At 45.2% G+C, this 18,986-nt stretch overlaps 1 protein-coding gene across 1 annotated transcript in view; it reads right to left on the bottom strand.

Moving 5' to 3' along the window:
* Positions 1–18,986, bottom strand: part of WDFY1 (WD repeat and FYVE domain containing 1) — a 108,655-nt gene that overhangs the window by 46,239 nt on the left and 43,430 nt on the right. Inside the window, exons 3-6 of the mRNA XM_063915896.1 lie at positions 17,834–17,907; positions 15,781–15,835; positions 15,538–15,688; positions 5,301–5,413 (exon numbers count right to left, since the gene is read on the bottom strand). Of these exons, the coding sequence (XP_063771966.1) occupies positions 5,301–5,413; positions 15,538–15,688; positions 15,781–15,835; positions 17,834–17,907 (393 nt within the window). The remainder of the gene's footprint in view (positions 1–5,300; positions 5,414–15,537; positions 15,689–15,780; positions 15,836–17,833; positions 17,908–18,986) is intronic.

Here is an 18,986-nt window from a genome sequence, read left to right as displayed (position 1 = left end):
TCCAAAGCTTTTTGTTGAGGCGTGACGCCATCATGTCTATTTGAGGAGTTCCCCAAAGACGTGTTAAGTCTGTAAAGACTTCTTGATGAAGTCCCCACTCTCCTGGATGGAGATCGTGTCTGCTGAGGAAGTCTGCTTCCCAGTTGTCCACTCCCGGAATGAAGACAGCCGACAGAGCGCTTACATGATTTTCCGCCCAGCGAAGAATCCTGGTGGCTTCCGCCATCGCGACTCTGCTTCTTGTCCCGCCTTGGCGGTTCACATGAGCCACTGCTGTGACATTGTCCGATTGAATCAGAACCGGTAGGTTTCGAAGAAGACTCTTCACTTGTCGAAGGCCGTTGTAAAATAGCCCTGAGTTCCAACACATTGATGTGTAGACAGGACTCCTGGTCTGACCAAAGGCCCTCATTCCGAGTCGTTCGCTCGGTAATTTTCTTCGCATCGCAGCGTTTTTCTGCTTAGTACGCATGCGCAATGTTCGCACTGCGACTGCGCCAAGTAATTTTGCTATGAAGATAGTTTTTTTACTCACGGCTTTTTCTTCGCTCCGGCGATCGTAGTGTGATTGACAGGAAATGGGTGTTACTGGGCGGAAACACAGCGTTTTATGGGCGTGTGGATAAAAACGCTACCGTTTCCGGAAAAAACGCGGGAGTGGCTGGAGAAACGGGGGAGTGTCTGGGCGAACGCTGGGTGTGTTTATGATGTCAAACCAGGAACGACAAGCACTGAACTGATCGCAGATGCCGAGTAAGTCTGAAGCTACTCTGAAACTGCTAAGTAGTTTGTAATCGCAATATTGCGAATACATCGTTCGCAATTTTAAGAAGCTAAGATTCACTCCCAGTAGGCGGCAGCTTAGCGTGTGTAACTCTGCTAAAATCGCCTTGCGAGCGAACAACTCGGAATGAGGGCCATAGTCCCTGAAAATTTTCTCCCTGTGTGTCCGCTCCCCATCCTCGGAGGCTCGCGTCCGTGGTAACCAGGATCCAGTCCTGAATTCTGAACCGGCGACCCTCCAGCAGGTGAGCACTTTGCAACCACCACAGGAGAGACACTCTGGGCCCTGGGGACAGAGTTATTTTCCGATGTAAGTGCAGATGGGACCCGGACCACTTGTCCAGAAGGTCCCATTGGAAAGTCCTTGCATGGAACTTTCCGAAGAGAATGGCCTCGTAGGCCGCCACCATTTTTCCCAGAACTCGAGTGCATTGGTGAACTGACACCCTTTTCGGTTTTAGCAGGTCTCTGACCATGTTCTGGATGTCCTGGGCTCTCTCTATTGGGAGGAAGACCTTCACTTGTTCCGTATCCAGTATCATACCTAGGAACGGCAGTCGAGTTGTTGGAATCAACTGTGACTTCGGTAGATTTAAAATCCAACCGTGTTGCTGGAGCACTCTCAGAGAGAGCGCCACACTGCTCAGCAATTTCTCCCTTGATCTCGCTTTTATCAGGAGATCGTCCAAGTATGGGATAATTGTGACTCCATGCTTGCGCAGGACCACCATCATTTCCGCCATTATCTTGGTGAAAATCCTCGGGGACGTGGAAAGTCCAAACGGCAACGTCTGAAATTGGTAATGACAATCCTGTACAGCAAATCTCAGGTATTCCTGATGGGGGGTATATATGGGGACATGAAGGTACGCATCCTTTATGTCCAGAGGCACCATAAACTCCCCCTCCTCCATGTTGGCTATTATCGCTCTGAGTGATTCCATTTTGAATTTGAAACTTTTTATGTACAGGTTTAGGGATTTCAGATTCAAAATAGGTCTGACCGAACCGTCCGGTTTCGGGACCACATATAGGGTTGAGTAGTAACCTCTTCCCTGCTGGTGCAGGGGAACCTTGATTATCACTTGCTGTATACACAGCGTTTGAATTGCAGCTAACACTACATCCCTTTCCGATGTGGAAGCTGGTATGGCCGATTTGAAAAATCGGCGCGGGGGCACCTCCTCGAATTCCAATTTGTACCCCTGGGAAACTATTTCCAACACCCAGGGATTCAGGTCTGATCTGACCCAGGTCTGACTGAAAAGTCGAAGACGTGCCCCCACCGGTGCGGACTCCCTCAGGGGAGCCCCAGCGTCATGCTGTGGGTTTTGGAGCAGCCGGGGAAGACTTTTGGTCCTGGGCACCTGCCGAAGCAGGTGCTCTTTTGCCTCTGCCCTTACCTCTGGGGAGAAAAGAGGATCCCCGACCTCTTCTGGACTTGTGCGACCGAAAGGACTGCATCTGATAGGGTGTTACTTTCTTTTGCTGTTGGGGAATATATGGTAAAAAATTTGATTTACCTGCTGTAGCTGTGGAAACCAGGTCCGTCAGCCCATCCCCAAACAATACCTCACCCTTATAGGGTAGTACTTCCATATGTTTTTTGGAATCCGCATCACCCGTCCATTGGCGAGTCCATAAGGATCTTCTCGCCGAGATAGACATGACATTGGCCCTAGAAGCTAGCAGTCCAATGTTCCTTTGAGCATCCCTCATAAATAAAACTGCGTCTTTAATATGGGCTAGAGTTAAGAATATAGTATCCTTATCCATATTATCAACTTGATCTGTCAGCTCATCTGTCCAAGCTGCAATTGCGCTACACACCCATGCCGACGCAATTGTCGGTCTTAACACAGCCCCCGTATGAGAATAAATACACTTTAAGGTAGTTTCTTGCCTGCGATCTGCAGGGTCCTTAAGGGCCGCTGTGTCAGGAGACGGTAGCGCCACTTTCTTGGATAAGCGCGTCAGGGCCTTGTCCACAGTGGGGGGTGATTCCCAAATCTCCCTGTCCTGCTTAGGGAAGGGGTATGCCATATAAATTCTTTTGGGGATCTGCGGTCTCTTTTCCGGAGTCTCCCAAGCTTTTCCAAAGAATTCATTTAATTCAGGAGATGTGGGAAAATTAATAATCTGTTTCTTTTCCTTAAACATGTGTACCCTTGTGTCGGGGACCGAGGGTTCATCCTCAATATGCAACACATCCCTTATTGCCACAATCATACACTGAATTTTTTTAGTCACCCTAGGTTGCAATTTTACTTCGTCATAGTAGACACTGGAATCAGAATCCGTGTCGGTAGTAGTGTCGTGTTAAGGGACGCTTTTGAGACCCCGACGGGCCCTGTGAGTCGGTCCAATCCGAGGATTGACCCCCTAATGTCCCCTTAATTCATCCTTATCAAGCCTTTTATGTAAAGATGCCACACTTGCATTCAACATATACCACATGTCCATCCATTCCGGAGTCGGCACAACCGACGGGGACACACCACTCATTTGCTCCACCTCCTCCTTGGAGAAGCCTTCCGCTTCAGACATGTCGACACCACGTACCGACACCCCACACACACAGGGGATTAACCTACAATGGGACAAAACCCCAACCAAGCCCTGAGGAGAGACAGAGAGAGTATGCCAGCACACACCCAGCGCTTAATAACACTGTGGGGAAAAAATGACCAGATAGCGCTTTTTTTATATAATAATATTCCAATTCCCACTCACTGTGTCGCCAATGTGCCCCCCTCCTCTTTTTTCCAGCCTGTGAAGTTCAGCAGGGGAGAGACCAGGGAGCCAGCGTTCAGCATGCAGCCTCTGTGGAGAAAATGGCGCTGGTTAGTGCTGAGGATCAAGCCCCGCCCACCCGACGGCGGGCTTCGGTCCCAGTGCTTATTTTATTAAAATGGCGGGGGATTCTTGGATTTACTGCCTCCGCAGCCTAATCCATCTTAACATGCCCAGAAGTGAGGAATATTGCTGCCCAGGGCGCCCCCCCCCCTGCGCCCTGCACCCTTCAGTGCTGCTCTGTGTGTGTATAGTGGGAGCAATGGCGCGCAGCTTACCGCTGCGCGCTTTACCTCATGAAGATCTGATGTCTTCTGCCGCCTGATGTCTTCTGCCTTCTCATACTCACCCGGCTTCTATCTTCGGCATCTGTGAGGAGGACGGCGGCGCGGCTCCGGGACGAACCGCAGGTGAGACCTGTGTTCCGACACCCTCTGGAGCTAATGGTGTCCAGTAGCCTAGAAACAGAGCCCAACCGTAAAGCCAGCCCTGCTTCTCTCTCCTCAGTCCCACGATGCAGGGAGCCTGTTGCCAACAGGACTCCCTGAAAATAAAAAAACCTAACAAAATTATTTTTCAACAGAAAGCTCTGGAGAGCTCTCTGCAGTGTACCCTTTCTCCTCTGGGCACAGAATCTAACTGAGGTCTGGAGGAGGGGCATAGAGGGAGGAGCCAGTGCACACCCATAGTCAAAGTTCTTTTTAGGTGCCCTATCTCCTGCGGAGCCAGTCTATACCCCATGGTCCTTACGGAGTCCCCAGCATCCTCTAGGACGTAAGAGAAATAAAACATTTGTGTAGACCATTTCCATGTCGACCTTTTGACCCTGTCCAGCATTAGTGGTCAACCTATTGACTGTAGACCTTTTCAGTGTAGATCTAATGACATAAGACATCAGGATATTCTTACAAAGAAATTATGATCAAATAAGGTTGAGGTAAAAATATGGTAAAAAAGGGTCAGACTAGATGGGCCAAGTGGTTTTTATCTGCTGTCAAATTCCATGTTTCTAATGATCCACACCTGCTAAACTCAGAGGAATGCTCCTCCAGTCACAATCTGTTGGCTTCGAACCTGTAGGGTGATGCAATGTTGTGCTGAAGGAGTCCACTCCAGCCTGAGTGAATGCACAATGTGAATGGGTGCAATTAAACTGCAAGAATGGTTACATAGCATGCTCCGGTTAGGATGTCTGCATATGTATCAGGGGTACTAATGCATGCCAGCTGAAAACAGAGAAACTACTGACCTGGACGGTCCCATTTTGGTATATGTGGCCCTGTCAAATGCTCCTTATTTTTCATCAGACCACTGCACTTCCTTTGAATAACATCCTTTGGCGTGTTATACTGTCCTAGTGTGGGTGGCAGTCTGAGTGTACACCATCTGATCCGTGTCAGGGAAGTGGATAAACCGCTCACTCATTTTCCAGCCCACTCAGACTCTCATATGCTGTAGATATTTAAAATGTGTATACACACACACACACAAATAGTAAAACTATATTTTGGTCCCAGGCCAGCAGATATGGGAGTGGGAACGGACAGCCGTGCTCTCTTTTTCGCACCAGGGTGCTACAATGTCTACTGACGGCTCGGATTCCGATTTACAGCAGGGCATGTACATAAAAGGCACAGGTTAACTTGAGCTGCTTCGAGATGGACCTGCACTGTGCGACCATGTAGTGGAGGCCAAACAATGAAAAGGGTTCAATCAGTATTTACCTTCGTGTCCTTTAAGTGTAGAGATAACTGTGCAGCCACTCTTGTCCAGCTTCAAGAGTGTAACCTGCCCAGAGAAATCTCCAACAAAGGCGTATCTTGTGTCTTCATCATACCTGTGCAAGAGCTTGTTAAGGATCATCTGGTCTGATACAAAGATCACGGGAGAGAAGAAGTAGTCTCAAACCTTGGTCACATAGACCTTTCGTCATGGAGAAGGAATCCCAGTCACCATAAGACCCAAATGATTTCTCTAACAGATGTATGGGGTAGTCAAACACTGTATGACCCATATTGTATTTTCAGAATCTTGTGAATAAAGTAAAAGGCTACAGAGGAAAAAAAAAAAAAAAGGATTTTAATTACCTACCGGTAAATCATTTTCTCGTAATCCGTAGGGTATACTGGGAATCCATTTAGTACCATGGGGTATAGACGGGTCCACTTGGAGCCATGGGCACTATAGAAGTTTGATAACATGTGCTGGCTCCTCCCTCTATGCCAATCCTACCAGACTCAGTCTAGGAAACTGTGCCCGAGGAAACGGACATACTTTGAGAGAAGGATATAGATAAGGAAATAGATAAGGAAAGTGGCGAGATTTCGAACCAGCACAACCAGAACAAGAGGAAAGCCATATTAACCAAACTTGAAAACCGGAACAGCTACAGCTGAACCAAACAGTAATAGTTAAACAAGTAACTATGCAGGAAGAACAAAGCACCGGGCGGGCACCCAGTATCCCCTATGGACTCAGAGAAAAGGATTTACAGGTAGGCAATTAAACTCCTATTTTCTTTTACGTCCTAGGGGATACTGGGAATCCATTTAGTACCATGGGGAAATACCAAAGCTCCCAAACCAAGTGGGAGAGTGCTGAGGTTCCAGCAGAACTGACTGACCAAACTGAAGGTCCTCAGAAGCCAAGGTATCAAACTTGTAAAATTTAGCAAACATGTTAGAACCCAAACAAGTAGCTGCTCAGCAGAGCTGTAAAGCCGAGACACCCCGGGCAGCCGCCCAAGAGGAACCCACCAACCTAGTAGAGTGGGCCTGTACAGATTTTGAAATCGGCAAGCCTGCCGTGGAATAAGCATGCTGGAAAGTGAGCCTGATCCAGCGAGCAATTGACTGCTTTGAAGTAGGACACCCAATCTTGCTGGCGGCATATAAAACGAACAGCAAGTCCAATTTCCTGTGACGAGCAGTTCGCTTTACATATACCTTCAAAGCCCGTACAACATCCAAAAAAACTTTGAAGTAGCAGAGGTGTCAGTAACAACCAGGATGACAATTGGCTGGTTGGGCTGAAATGCCGACACCACCTTAGGAAGGAATTGCTGACGAATCCTGAGTTTAGCCCTGTCCTCATGGAAAATCAAGTAGAGGCTCTTGTGAGACAACGCCCTAGGCTCCGACACGTGCCTTGCTGAAGCCAAGGCCAACAGCGTGACGGTCTTCCACGTAAGATACTTTACGTCTACCTCCTGTAAGTGTTCAAACCAGTCCGATTGGAGGAAAGTCAGAACCAAATTGAGATCCCAAGGTGCCGTTGGAGGCACAAAGGGAGGTTGGACGTGAAGAACACCTTTCAAGAACGTCTGAACCTCAGGGAGGGAAGTCAATTGTTTCTGAAAGAAAATAGACGAGGCCTGCAGAAAAAGCGGGAAACGTCCCAGATGAAAGTCCACCGTAGAATATTGTCTGCTCTCACACCAAGAGACATATTTCTTCCAGATATGATGGTAATGTTTTGACGTTGTCCCCTTCCTGGCTTGGATCATAGTCAGGATAACCTTGTCAGGAATCCCTCTCCTGGCTAGAATCAGCCATTCAACTTCCATGCCGTCAAATGTAGCCGCAGTAAGTCTTGATAGACGAAGGGGTCCTGTTGCAGAATATCCTCTCGAAGAGGCAGAGGTCACGGATCTTTGATAAGCATCAAGAAGATCCGCATACCAGGCCCTTTGCGGTCAGTCCGGAGCAATGAGAATTGCTTGAACTCTTTCCCTTTTTATTCTTTTGAGAACTCTTGGGATCAGAAGAATGGGAGGAAACACATACACCAGCTGGTAGAACCACGGCGTTGTCAGGGCGTCGAACGCTACAGCTTGTGGGTCCCTCGACCTGGAACAATACCGCTTGAGCTTCTTGTTGAGTCGAGAGGCCATTATGTCGATTTGTGGATAAACCCACCAACGTGTCAGCCACTGGAACACCTCCGGGTGGAGGCCCCATTCCCCCGGGTGCATGTCGTGTCTGCTGAGGAAGTCTGCTTCCCAGTTGTCTACTCCCAGAATGAAGATTGCCGACAATGCCACGTGTTCTGCCCAGAGGAGAATTCTTGACACCTCTGACATTGCGGCCCTGCTTTTCGTTCCGCCCTGTCGGTTGATGTAAGACACCGCTGTCACATTGTCCGACTGAACCCGAATGGCCTGATTCTGAAGAACAGATGAAGCCTGCAGAAGGGCGCTGTAGATAGCCCTGAGTTCCAGGATGTTTATTGGAAGAATGATTTCCTGACTTGACCACATTCCTTAAAACTGCAACCCCAACTTCCCCCAACCTCTGAGACTTGCGTCTGTGGTAAGCAGAATCCAATTCTAGTAACATAGTAACTAAGGTTGAAAAAAAGACAATTGTCCATCGAGTTCAACCTATTTGTGGTCTCCTATGCAGTCTTATTATAGGGCTAGTTATTTTTTATATGACATGACTAGTTATATTAACTATAATGCATGCCTACGCACCATAACCCTGAATATCTTTATCCAATAGGAATTTATCTAACCCATTCTTAAAGGTGTTGACTGAGTCCGCTGTTACTACTGTCTCAGGCAGGGAATGCCAAACGCGTATTGTCCTTACTGTGAAAAAACCTTTTTGCCTCAATGTGCGGAAACTCCTCTCCTCTAACCTAAGCAAGTGACCACGTGTCCTCTGTGCTGATCTTATAGAAAACAGGTCCCTCCCGAGCTCTGTGTATTGACCCCTTGTATATTTGTAGAGGTTGATCATGTCCCCTCTTAGTCTCCTCTTTTCCAATGTAAACATGCCTAGCCTTGCAAGCCTTTCCTCGTATTCCAGCGTCTCCATGCCCTTGATTAGTTTGGTCGCCCGCCTCTGAACCTTTTCTAGCTCCAGGATATCCTTTTTGTAATATGGTGCCCAAAATTGCACACAGTATTCAATATGTGGCCTCACTAGTAATTTATATAATGGGATTATAATACTCTCATCCCTTGCATCAATTCCTCGTTTTATGCATGCTAATATCTTATTAGCCTTCTTTACTGCACTCCTACTTTGGGTACTGCTGCTTAATTTGTTATCTATGTGAACTCCTAAGTCTTTTTCCAGTACAGAATCCCCTAGTATTACCCCATTTAGTATGTAGGTGTAATTTCTGGTCTTGGCCCCACAGTGCATTACCTTACACTTGTCTGTGTTGAATCTCATTCTCTATTTTGCTGCCCATGCTTCCAGTTTAATTAAGTTGTTCTGAAGAGACTCAGCATCCCCCTCCGTATTTATAACCTTACACAATTTGGTATCGTCTGCGAAAATTGACACCATGCTCTCTATACCTACTGTTAGGTCGTTGATGAAAATGTTGAACAAAAGTAGTCAAAGTACAGACCCTTGTGGCCCGAACCTTCAACCCTCCACTAGGTGAGAAGTTTGTAGCCACCACTGGAGGGAGATCCTGGCTTTTGGCGACAGACGAATCTGCTGATGCATGTGAAGATGCGATCCGGACCATTTGTCCATCAGATCCAGCTGGAAGGCCCTTGCATGAAACCTTCTGTACTGAATTGCTTCGTAAGAAGCTACCATTTTCCCCAGAAGGCAAATGCACAGATGTACTGAGATTCGAGTCGGCTTCAAGACAGCCCGCACCATCGACTGGATCACCATTGCCTTTTCCAAGGGCAGGAACACTTTCTGAGACTCTGTGTCCAGTACCATTCCCAGGAAATGAAGCTCCTGCATTGGTTCTAGGTGAGTTTTTGGTAGGTTCAGAAACCACCCATGATCCAGGAGTAATCTGGTTGTGAGACCAATGTTCTCCAACAACCGCTCCCTGGATGCAGCCTTTATCAGAAGATCGTCCAGGTAAGGAATTACATTTACTCGCCGTCTGCGGAGTATCATCATCATCTCTGCCATCACTTTGGTAAACAGCCTCGGTGCTGTGGAGAGACCAAATAGCAGGGCCTGAAACTGGTAGTGACAGTCCTGCAGTGCAAACCGTAGATAAGCCTGATGAGGCGGCCAGATCGGAATGTGAAGGTACGCATCCTTGACATCCAGAGACTATAGGAATTCCCCCTCTTCCAGACCTGAGATCACTGCTCTCAAAGACTCAATATTGAAAACTCGTAAGTATGGGTACAAGGATTTGAGATTCAGAATCGGTCTTACCGAACCGTCCGGTTTCGGAACTACAAACAAGCTGGAATAGTATCCCTTGTTTTGTAGATGAGGTGGAACTGGAACAATGACCTGGGTCTGTAACAGTTTTTGCATGACTTCTTGTAAGGTTACTCTTGCTTCTTGTGAAACTGGTAAGCCTGATTTGAAGAATCTGTGAGGCAAGATATCCTGGAACTCCAGCCTGTAGCCCTGGGATACAAGGTCTATGACCCAGGGTTCCTGGCAAGATCTTGTCCAGGTCTGACTGCAGATTTGTAGCTGGACTCCCACCTGCCTGTCTCCCAGGCATGCGGTCCACTGTCATGCAGAGAGTTTTGAGGAGGCAGAGCCTGAGCTCTGTTCCTGTGAACCAGCAGTCGCTGGTTTGCCTGGTTTACCTCTAGCAGCGGTAGAAGAACCTTTGGCCTTGCCCCTAAATTTGGCAGTCCGAAAGAACTGTAAATTGGGTCCCGAGTAGGCCTTCCTGGCTAGCGGAGCTGCAGAAGGTAGATAAGTGGACTTACCCGCAGTAGCTTGCGAGATCCACTTGTCGAGTTCATCGTCAAATAAGGCCTTCCACACCTTTTTTGGAGTCCGCGTCAGCAGTCCACTGACGTAGCCATAATTCCCTGCGCAATACACTGCCATAGCTGTAGTGCGTGCATTAAGCAAACCTCTCTTTAATGGCTTCTACCATAAAGTTTGCAGTCTTGTATGTGCTGCGGGAGTAACACAATTTCCTCTTGAGGGAAGGTGTCTAACCCCTCAATTAAATTACCAGACCATTTAGCAATGGCTCAAGTAATCCACCCACATGCTATAGTGGGTCTCTGGGCCACCCCTGCAGCTGTATACAAACATTTTAGTGTAGTCTCAATCTTACAATCAGCTTTATCTTTTAGGAAGGCTGCAACAGGAACAGGTAATACTATTTTACGTGAGAGCCTGGAGACTGATATATCCATTATCAGTGGATTTTCCCATTTTTCCCTATCCTCAGGAGGAAAAGGAAAAGATGATAACCGCCTAAGAATATCAAATTTCTTATCTGGATTAACCCACGGTTCTTCAAACAGGGTATTTAGTTCCTTTGATACGGGAAAAGTGGCTTATCAGGGATATTTAGGACTTCTCTGATAGAATATTTGAGAGCCTCTACACCCTGCGACAGAGTACCCTCCCCTACCTTTATGTCCACCTCACCTTCCTCCATTTCTGACCCTTCATTATCAGAGTAAGAATGCAGGCTATGGGCCAAAGTACGTTTTTGCGGACAAATGGTAGATGGCAGAGACGCCGAGTCCTATTTCATAAACTCAGCCATAGACTGTCTTAAGTATTGCGTCTTTTTCTCATTACGAGATAATTTAGTAGAGATGGTGGAAATCATCCCCCTAATGGAGTCCAGCCATGCTGGCTGCGCCCCACTAGCCTGAGAAGGGATACTACACTGAGTATACACTAGTGAACCCCCTGGAGAAGAGGAACACTGTGCCTTACATGAAACACACTCTTTGCCTGACATACTGCAGCAGTGACAACACATACACAGGAAAAGGTTAAAAGCACAATTAACCCACAAAGAGTCCTTCCCGAGAGACACAGAGAGAGGATAGAACCAGCACATGGCACCCTTATCGCTAATGTCAAGCTTAGCCGGGTCGCAGGCTAAGTACCCAGATTAGGGACTTAGTACACTAGTATAACGCTCCCCCCTGCTATGACCCCCTGGTACCGCTGCAGTAATCTGGAGGCTCTCCGGAGGATTTGCGCATCCCTGTAGTCAGCGTAGCTGCAGTAGGGTAAAATTGAGCCTGTGTGCTGCTGGATCCGCTCATAGTGAAGTCCCGCACCTTCAATGGCGCACGGTCTTCTCGCTCTTCTTTATACTGGCTTTATGTGTCTGTGTACATAAAATGGAGTAAGCCCCCTTTCAAACCTGTATTGCCAGTCTGGGTACTGTGTACGCTCAGTGTACTAAGGAGACTCATTCCGCCCCGTGTAGAAGCTGTGCGTCTACGTACCCTTATGCAGCCATAATGGCCGGCGGCCCGCTATCTGGTACGCCGGCTTAGTATTCACCACTCTTCTTTTTTCTGGCTCTGATAGGGGTGGCGGAGTGCTGTGGGAATGTACGCACGTGGTTGGGCTTGCGAATAGTTCCCTCAGGAGCTAGTGTCCCGTCAGCGGGGAACGGGACCATCAACCCTTAGTGGGGTTGGGACATTTTCCACCCCCTAAGTCTCACAAAGTAGGCAGGCTGGTGCCATCCAGTCCTGCCTGAAAATAAACTTTAAAATAAAATGCAGAAAACTCTTCAGGAGCTTCCAGATATGTGACCGGCTCCCTCCGGGAACATTTTCTAAACGGAGTCTGGTAGGAGGGGCCGAGAGGGAGGAGCCAGCACACATTTTCAAAAACTTTTATAGTGCCCATGGCTCCAAGTTGACCTGTCTATATCCCATGGTACTAAATGGAATCCCAGTATCCCCCAGGATGTAAGAGAAAAAAAAAAAAAATACTGACCACACTACCATTCCCAGATATTCCAGGACTTAGATTGTGGAATGAGAGATACCAAGCAGGGGAGCTGTAAACGCCAATTAATAGCACCGTAGCTTCCCAAGCATGCACAATTTTCTAGGCATAATAAAAAACTAAAAGGTCCTAACAGATCTGTTACCACAAAGACAACTGGACCATAAAGTGCACTATGCTTTCTTTGACGAATAGAGATCATTGAACGATAAGCAGTCAGCACTAGTAACCAATGTCAATGCAGGGTGCTTTGTGTAACGGCACAGTCCACCCCATAGTCCCCAAGCAGCACTATTCATTTCCTCTGGTACCGCAAAACGCATCACTTTAAAGACATGACAATGATTTTCATGTGTTATACATTTTATAATGAACCTAAAAACAGGTGTGTAATACGGATATATAATGGGATTTTCTCCACTTTCTGTTAAATCCTTTTCTCTGATTACATCTGGGGGACACGGCAACCTTACGCATGTCCTTTCTTTGCTTTTTCCAGTTTTGCCATTTATTCTCTGTTGCAGACCCTTGGTTTTGGACTTCTTTTAAAGTTGTACTGAAGACCAAGGGTTGCATAGGGAAGGAGCTCCTTCTGTCTTAGCAGCTATAGTTTGTATTGAGTGCCAGCTCCTTTGGTGCCCTCAAGCAACCCATGGCGAGCAGTGTCCCCCAGATGAATGAGAAAGAACTCTTGTTATAAAGATTGTACCAGTATCTTGTTTTTCATTAACAATTCCCATACACATAGGATGTAGTAACTTGCCAGAGAATATTTACCACAGTGTTTGCCTGTGTGTTGAGTCTCCAAGATGTGTTTGAAAATTAGGCACATTTGCTGCATCCTCTCGTGGAAAATATATGAACTGTTTGTGTGTTTGACAAATTGTTTCTAAAAAGCCAATATTTGCAGTCAATTTTTTTTTTTTTTTTACAAAATATCCCTCTGGATTAGCCACATTAAGCTAAGCAAAGTTTTCTCTATGACAAGTGCTCTGAAAAAACTTAAGAGATAAAAGCATGCACATTATAAAACAGCCAACTCTGATATAAACTACTCAATGACTTCCTGCAGAGCGCATTTTACTCATAGGGTCATCCCTATCTCCTTATTCCCGGTTGTAAGGACATAGTTTATCAGCATATCACTGACTAAGGATACCGAAGGCGGGGGAAGAGGAACTGCGTGTCACACACACACTACAGGGTATAAGCAGATCTGTTCAGACCTAGCTCTACTACAGCCATCACAGTCATATTATTCATATATAGACACAGGGTAATCCTCAATAGGTTTTCTTTTGTTTCTTTGGGTTTTTTCTTTTTCGGTGTGCGTATGTGGGTAGGGGATTGTGGGAGTGGATATTTTTGTCCCAGTGGAATAAAATGGACACCTCGTCAGATATTTTAATGTGGTTTTCCTAAACCTAATAAAAAAGTATATGGGTTAAACATATTTCCTTGATCAAAACAGATACAAAATTGGTGCCTTAAATACATGCAATGCAACGCAAGCAGCTGCAAGCCAAGCAAGTTACACGCAATAAGCATTAGGGGGCTGATGTGTGGTTGAACAGGCGTCATATGCATATTGGAATCGACTACACTTATGAATGAAGAAGCAGAGTTGGAAGTATATGTAATAGGGTCTGAGTATGCAGAAGGTCAGCTGAGAATGGACGTATTTTTAAAGCAGCAATCATTAACAAGGCAAAACCAGCCTATTACATTCACCCCCAAGACTATAATGAAATGCACTTAAATAAGCACAGTTCAATGAGAGCGTCTCAACGCCACTGTGGGCCATCCGGAGTTAGACGTAAGTGAAAATACGCCTGGAGGTGTATTTTTTGCATCTAAGTGTGAGTGCGCACGGGTGGTGACAGCTATTAACATTGTGAGATGCGTACACACCACACACAGGAGTATACACATAGTTCTCTGTGCACATTTATTTTAAGCAACAAATGCCCTGTTTATGCTCTGCATCAGCCCCTATAACCTATATGCGATCCCACCCCCCCACCCCCACCCCCCAACCACTCAGGAACAAAAATAAAACTCTCCCTAGATCGGGGATGGGGACCCTTAGGCAAAACTGTAGCAAGGCATGCTGGTATGTGTAGTTCAACACCAGCTGGATGGCCAAAGGTTGCCCACCCCTGCCCTAGATGCAGCGAGGGGTTCGATTCTTAGGACGGAGTGTACGGTGTTCCCTTAGCTGATGGAGGGGATACTGGGCTTTGGAAAAGACTTTATATAAAATATGTAATGGTTCCGGTGGATGGCTTTCCCTGGATTGCAGGTGTCCTGTTTTTTGTTGTTATTGCTATTGAAACCTTAGCCTTTATTATTTGTGTATGCCACCGCACCAAGACTGTAGATGGGTTACCTTACAGAATACAACGCATTATATATGGATGACACTCTTCTATGTCTCAATGATCCCTTTGGTTTGAGGATTATGGTACTAGAATGAACTGGAGCAAATCACTGGTTTCTCAACTAACCTCAAGGAACATGATCTCAAAATACTAACTGGTCTAGTCAAACTCCTCAAGTACTGAGGTGTAAGTTACTATAAAATGTCAAGATTGTACAGGATTTAATGTAATAATAATCAATAAATAAAGGCAATAGGAGGAGTACCAAACCTTTCCACTCCTTCAACCAGTTGTCATCATAAAAACCATATTTTAGCAACAGATATTTTATGTATTGCCCAATTCACCAGCTATTATGCCTTAAGAGTGTATAAAAAAATATACTCTTTCATACCATTCATATGGGGAGGGAAGAGATTGAGGATGGCTCTCTCTGCTCTGTAGCTGCCTATCAGGAAGGGAGCATGTCAGTGCCAGTATTTATGTATTATACAGTAGTACATCTACAGTACTATATCTGGCCTCATGGGTGATGGGAGACGGGGCAAACGAATCTCCAATATTCTACAGAGCATGCCGCAGAGCTATAGAAATGTTATATATGTCATCTTTAATAAACATGTGCACAACAATAATATCAGTTATTGGCTAGATCAGTGGTTCCCAAACATGGTCCTCAACGCACCCAAACAGTGCAGGTTTTAGGTATATCCATGCTTAAGCACAGGTGACTTAATTAGCACCTCAGTCAATTTGGTTATACCATCTGTGCTTAAGCACAGATGTACCTAAACCTGGACTGTTGGGGTGCCTTGAGGACTACGTCTGGGATCCACTGGGCAAGATCTATCTCAGGCATTACCCCATATTTCTCTATTACACAAATTAATAAATAAGGATACTGGAGGCAGGATGCCCAGGAGGAGAAAGCGTGTCTCCCCACCAAGGACCCACTCTGGGTGCACATCCAGGTGATAAATTTATCATGCCCAGTGCTGATCACCCATTCGGGGCCTGGAGAGAAAACGACCTCTGTCACCCGGCTTTGATGAGCTGTAAGGAGTAAGCAGAAGTGGTTATACAGTATTTGCTGAAAGACACAGAGTGAATGAGTGAACAAGGATAATATTACACAGACACATTACCTGGGTATGTCTTCACAAAGTTCATTTTGTTGAAGTCATCGGAGATCAGAAACTCCTAGAGAATGAAGAAACGTACAGAAAGATCAACGTTTATTATGCCTTACTGTGTGGAGTCATGGCTCTAGGACTCAGTTTTACAATTATTCTAATAACTACCTCTAAATCATTTTTAATAAAGCCCACAAAAGTAAATGTCTGTATTTCACAAGGGGACAGTGGGCATCAATGCTTTCAGGATGTAAAACATGTCCTCAAAAAATGCTGCTGTAAAGAGAGACTGGAAATAGAGTGAATGCTATCCAGCAAGATTAATTCTATTAGACTAAGAACGTTCTTTGTGCAGTATGAAGTGTGGAATTAAAGATGTAGATAAAATGTATTTGCAACACATACAGTATTCAAGGCATGTAGATGATCACTATGGATCCTATCCTCACACACAGACTAAGGGGTCTATTTACTAAGCCTTGGCTGGAGATAAGGTCGCTGGAGATAAAGTACCAGCCAATCGGCTCCTAACTGTCATTTTTCAAACACAGCCTGTGGCATAGCAGTTAGTGGCTGATTGGCTGGTACTGTATCTCCAGCGACTTTATCTCCATCCAAGGCTTAGTAAATAGACCCCTAAATCACTATCGTGGTATACTAGGCTCGCAGACACACAACAACAGAAAGAGGTTTAAAAGATCTGCCTACACCCCCTCTTACTACTTACATAATGTAATACAGGTTGAGTATCCCATTTCCAAATAGTCCGAAATACGGAATATTCCGAAATATGGACTTTTTTGAATGAGACTGAGATAGTGAAACCTTTGTTTTTTGATGGCTCAATGTACACAAACTTTGTTTAATACACAAAGTTGTTAAAAATATTGTATTAAATGATCTTCAGGTTGTGTGTATAAGGTGTATATGAAACATAAATGAATTGTGTGAATGTACACACACTTTGTTTAATGCACAAAGTTATAAAAAATATTGGCTAAAATGACCTCCAGGCTGTGTGTATGAGGTGTGTATGAACCATAAATGCATTCTGTGCTAAGATTTAGGTCCCATCGCCATGACATTTCATTATGGTATGTACTTATATCCAAAATACGTCTGGTCCCAAGCATTTTGGATAAGGGATACTCAACCTGTAGTGGGCAAGACATTACAGAACTTTACAGGTCACAGTTTCAAACACTGCATACAGAATCACAGAAACTAATCAGAAATTCATTTTTATTTACCTAGTTCAAGTTAAAAAGCATGCATCTGATTGGCTGTTTTTTTATCTATTAAATTAAAAGATTTCTCTTGCTTAGGATTGGGGGCTGCCCACCCCGTGACAGCTGATACTCTGACAGATCACAAGCTTTACCCTTCATCATCACTGAGCTCCTGTACATGGCTGTTGTAGAAAACAAATAATGAAGTCGTGAGGCACAAGTCTGCTTTCTGTAAGCACCATCTCTATAGGAGAAAGTTGAAAGATCCTATATAGAGGCGCTCAGTTCAGATGGTGTCTGAGAGACCATAGTACTGTAAAAAGTAACATTACATTCTCACATACAATCATTAATAAATCAGACTTCTTATTTGAAAACAGCAGAATTCTAAGGCCGGAATACAAATGTAATCCTGGCGGATGGGATGCCACTGTCAATATCCCGAAAGCGGCGTCGCTTTCCTGGCCGCCGGAATCCTGACAGCCAGCAAACTGATTGACTCCCCTAAGGCCAAGTATAACCTCGAGAGGCAATAAAGTTACAGGGAAACAAAATCTGCTTTTTATAAGAAAAGGTTTCTTATGTTTAAGAAACGATTCTATAGAAACAGAATAGATAAAGTCTTGGACAACCAACATTCCTCTCTTGATGTGAGCCCTGACTAACATTACTTCTAATGCATGCCTATATTCAGTTGTGCATTGTCCTACTGAATAACTCGGATTGTGTTTAGTCCGGAGAAACACTAATTACCCTGCAAGTACTGCTCATTATAGATTTCTTCCGATTGTTGTAGGTATCTATGGAATATGAAAAACTCCATGACACATACTCACCACAATGGCTCCACTATCCAGTCCCACAAACACCTTCCTGCTCTCATGGTGGTATGCCAGAGCCGAACAAGCAGCTGCAAGTAAGACAAGTCATTTAAGTGTCACTTCAAAATAACAACAGTCATTAAATGACCCAAACTATTATACTATTATTATCTACTTATAAATAAGAGGACATTCCTAGTTGTCCAAGTTATACGATATCTGCATTTTGCCTTACTATATAGTGGCCCATACATACTAGACGACTGGCTCCAGGAGCGATAATGCCTAGTGTTTTCCCTCCCAGGCCGCCGACTGTGCATACACACTGTGCGATATTGTGATGTCATGCCGTGGCCAGCCCAAACATGCAGCATCTAACGATATCGTCAGATTGAGCTGCATGTACAGACGACAGAGGGGGGTGTTAACGACCCCCTGTTGTGCACATCTGCCGTCATCAGCAGCATACACACTGGGCGATATTGTAAACGCTATTGCTCAGGAAGGTAAAAATTAGCGATATCGCCTACAAAATCACCTTGAATCTGTATATGAAACACAACGTAAATGTCGCATATCAAATTACAAGTGATATACAAGTGTCACATATCAAATTAATCATCACAGTCTACTGCTGTGTCCTAGTTACATCGCATTGCAACGAAGACACATTTTCTGCAAAAAAATAAATAAAAAAGGACACAGAAAAAAGATCCCACGCTAACAGAGTCTTAAGGGACCTGGCTCGCCGAGAGAGACTGTTTGGCGACACTACAGCAATGATGTTTCATTATACTAAGTGCAGTTTAAATCTGTTCTCCTTCTATGTACGCCCCTTCTGCATCCACACACCGCTGCATTCTTATTTTCCATTGGTCAAAGCTGGGTTATAGCTCATCACCCGTCATCTGTCTTCTCTGCAAAAGAATTGTCTTCTTTTTTTTTACCTCAGTAGCTGATGCAAAACGGGTTCCCTTGAGTACAGATTTGTCTTTATGGAAAAGAAAGAAATCAGAGAGTGCTCGGTCTGGCAAAGTATGGAGGGTGTTCTAGCACTGCAACCTATTTCTCAGCGAAAAACTGCTTCACAGGGAGAGCTCTTTCCGGAACGCTGGCCTCTTTCCTCCGATTCTTTCCTGCAAAGGTCCTAGAACATTGTTGTAGTAAT

The sequence above is a fragment of the Pseudophryne corroboree genome, chromosome 4, assembly GCF_028390025.1.
Source record: "Pseudophryne corroboree isolate aPseCor3 chromosome 4, aPseCor3.hap2, whole genome shotgun sequence".
Lineage (NCBI taxonomy): Eukaryota > Metazoa > Chordata > Amphibia > Anura > Myobatrachidae > Pseudophryne > Pseudophryne corroboree.
Note: the sequence above shows the minus strand (reverse complement) of the source record. Positions and strands in the feature narration are given on the sequence as shown.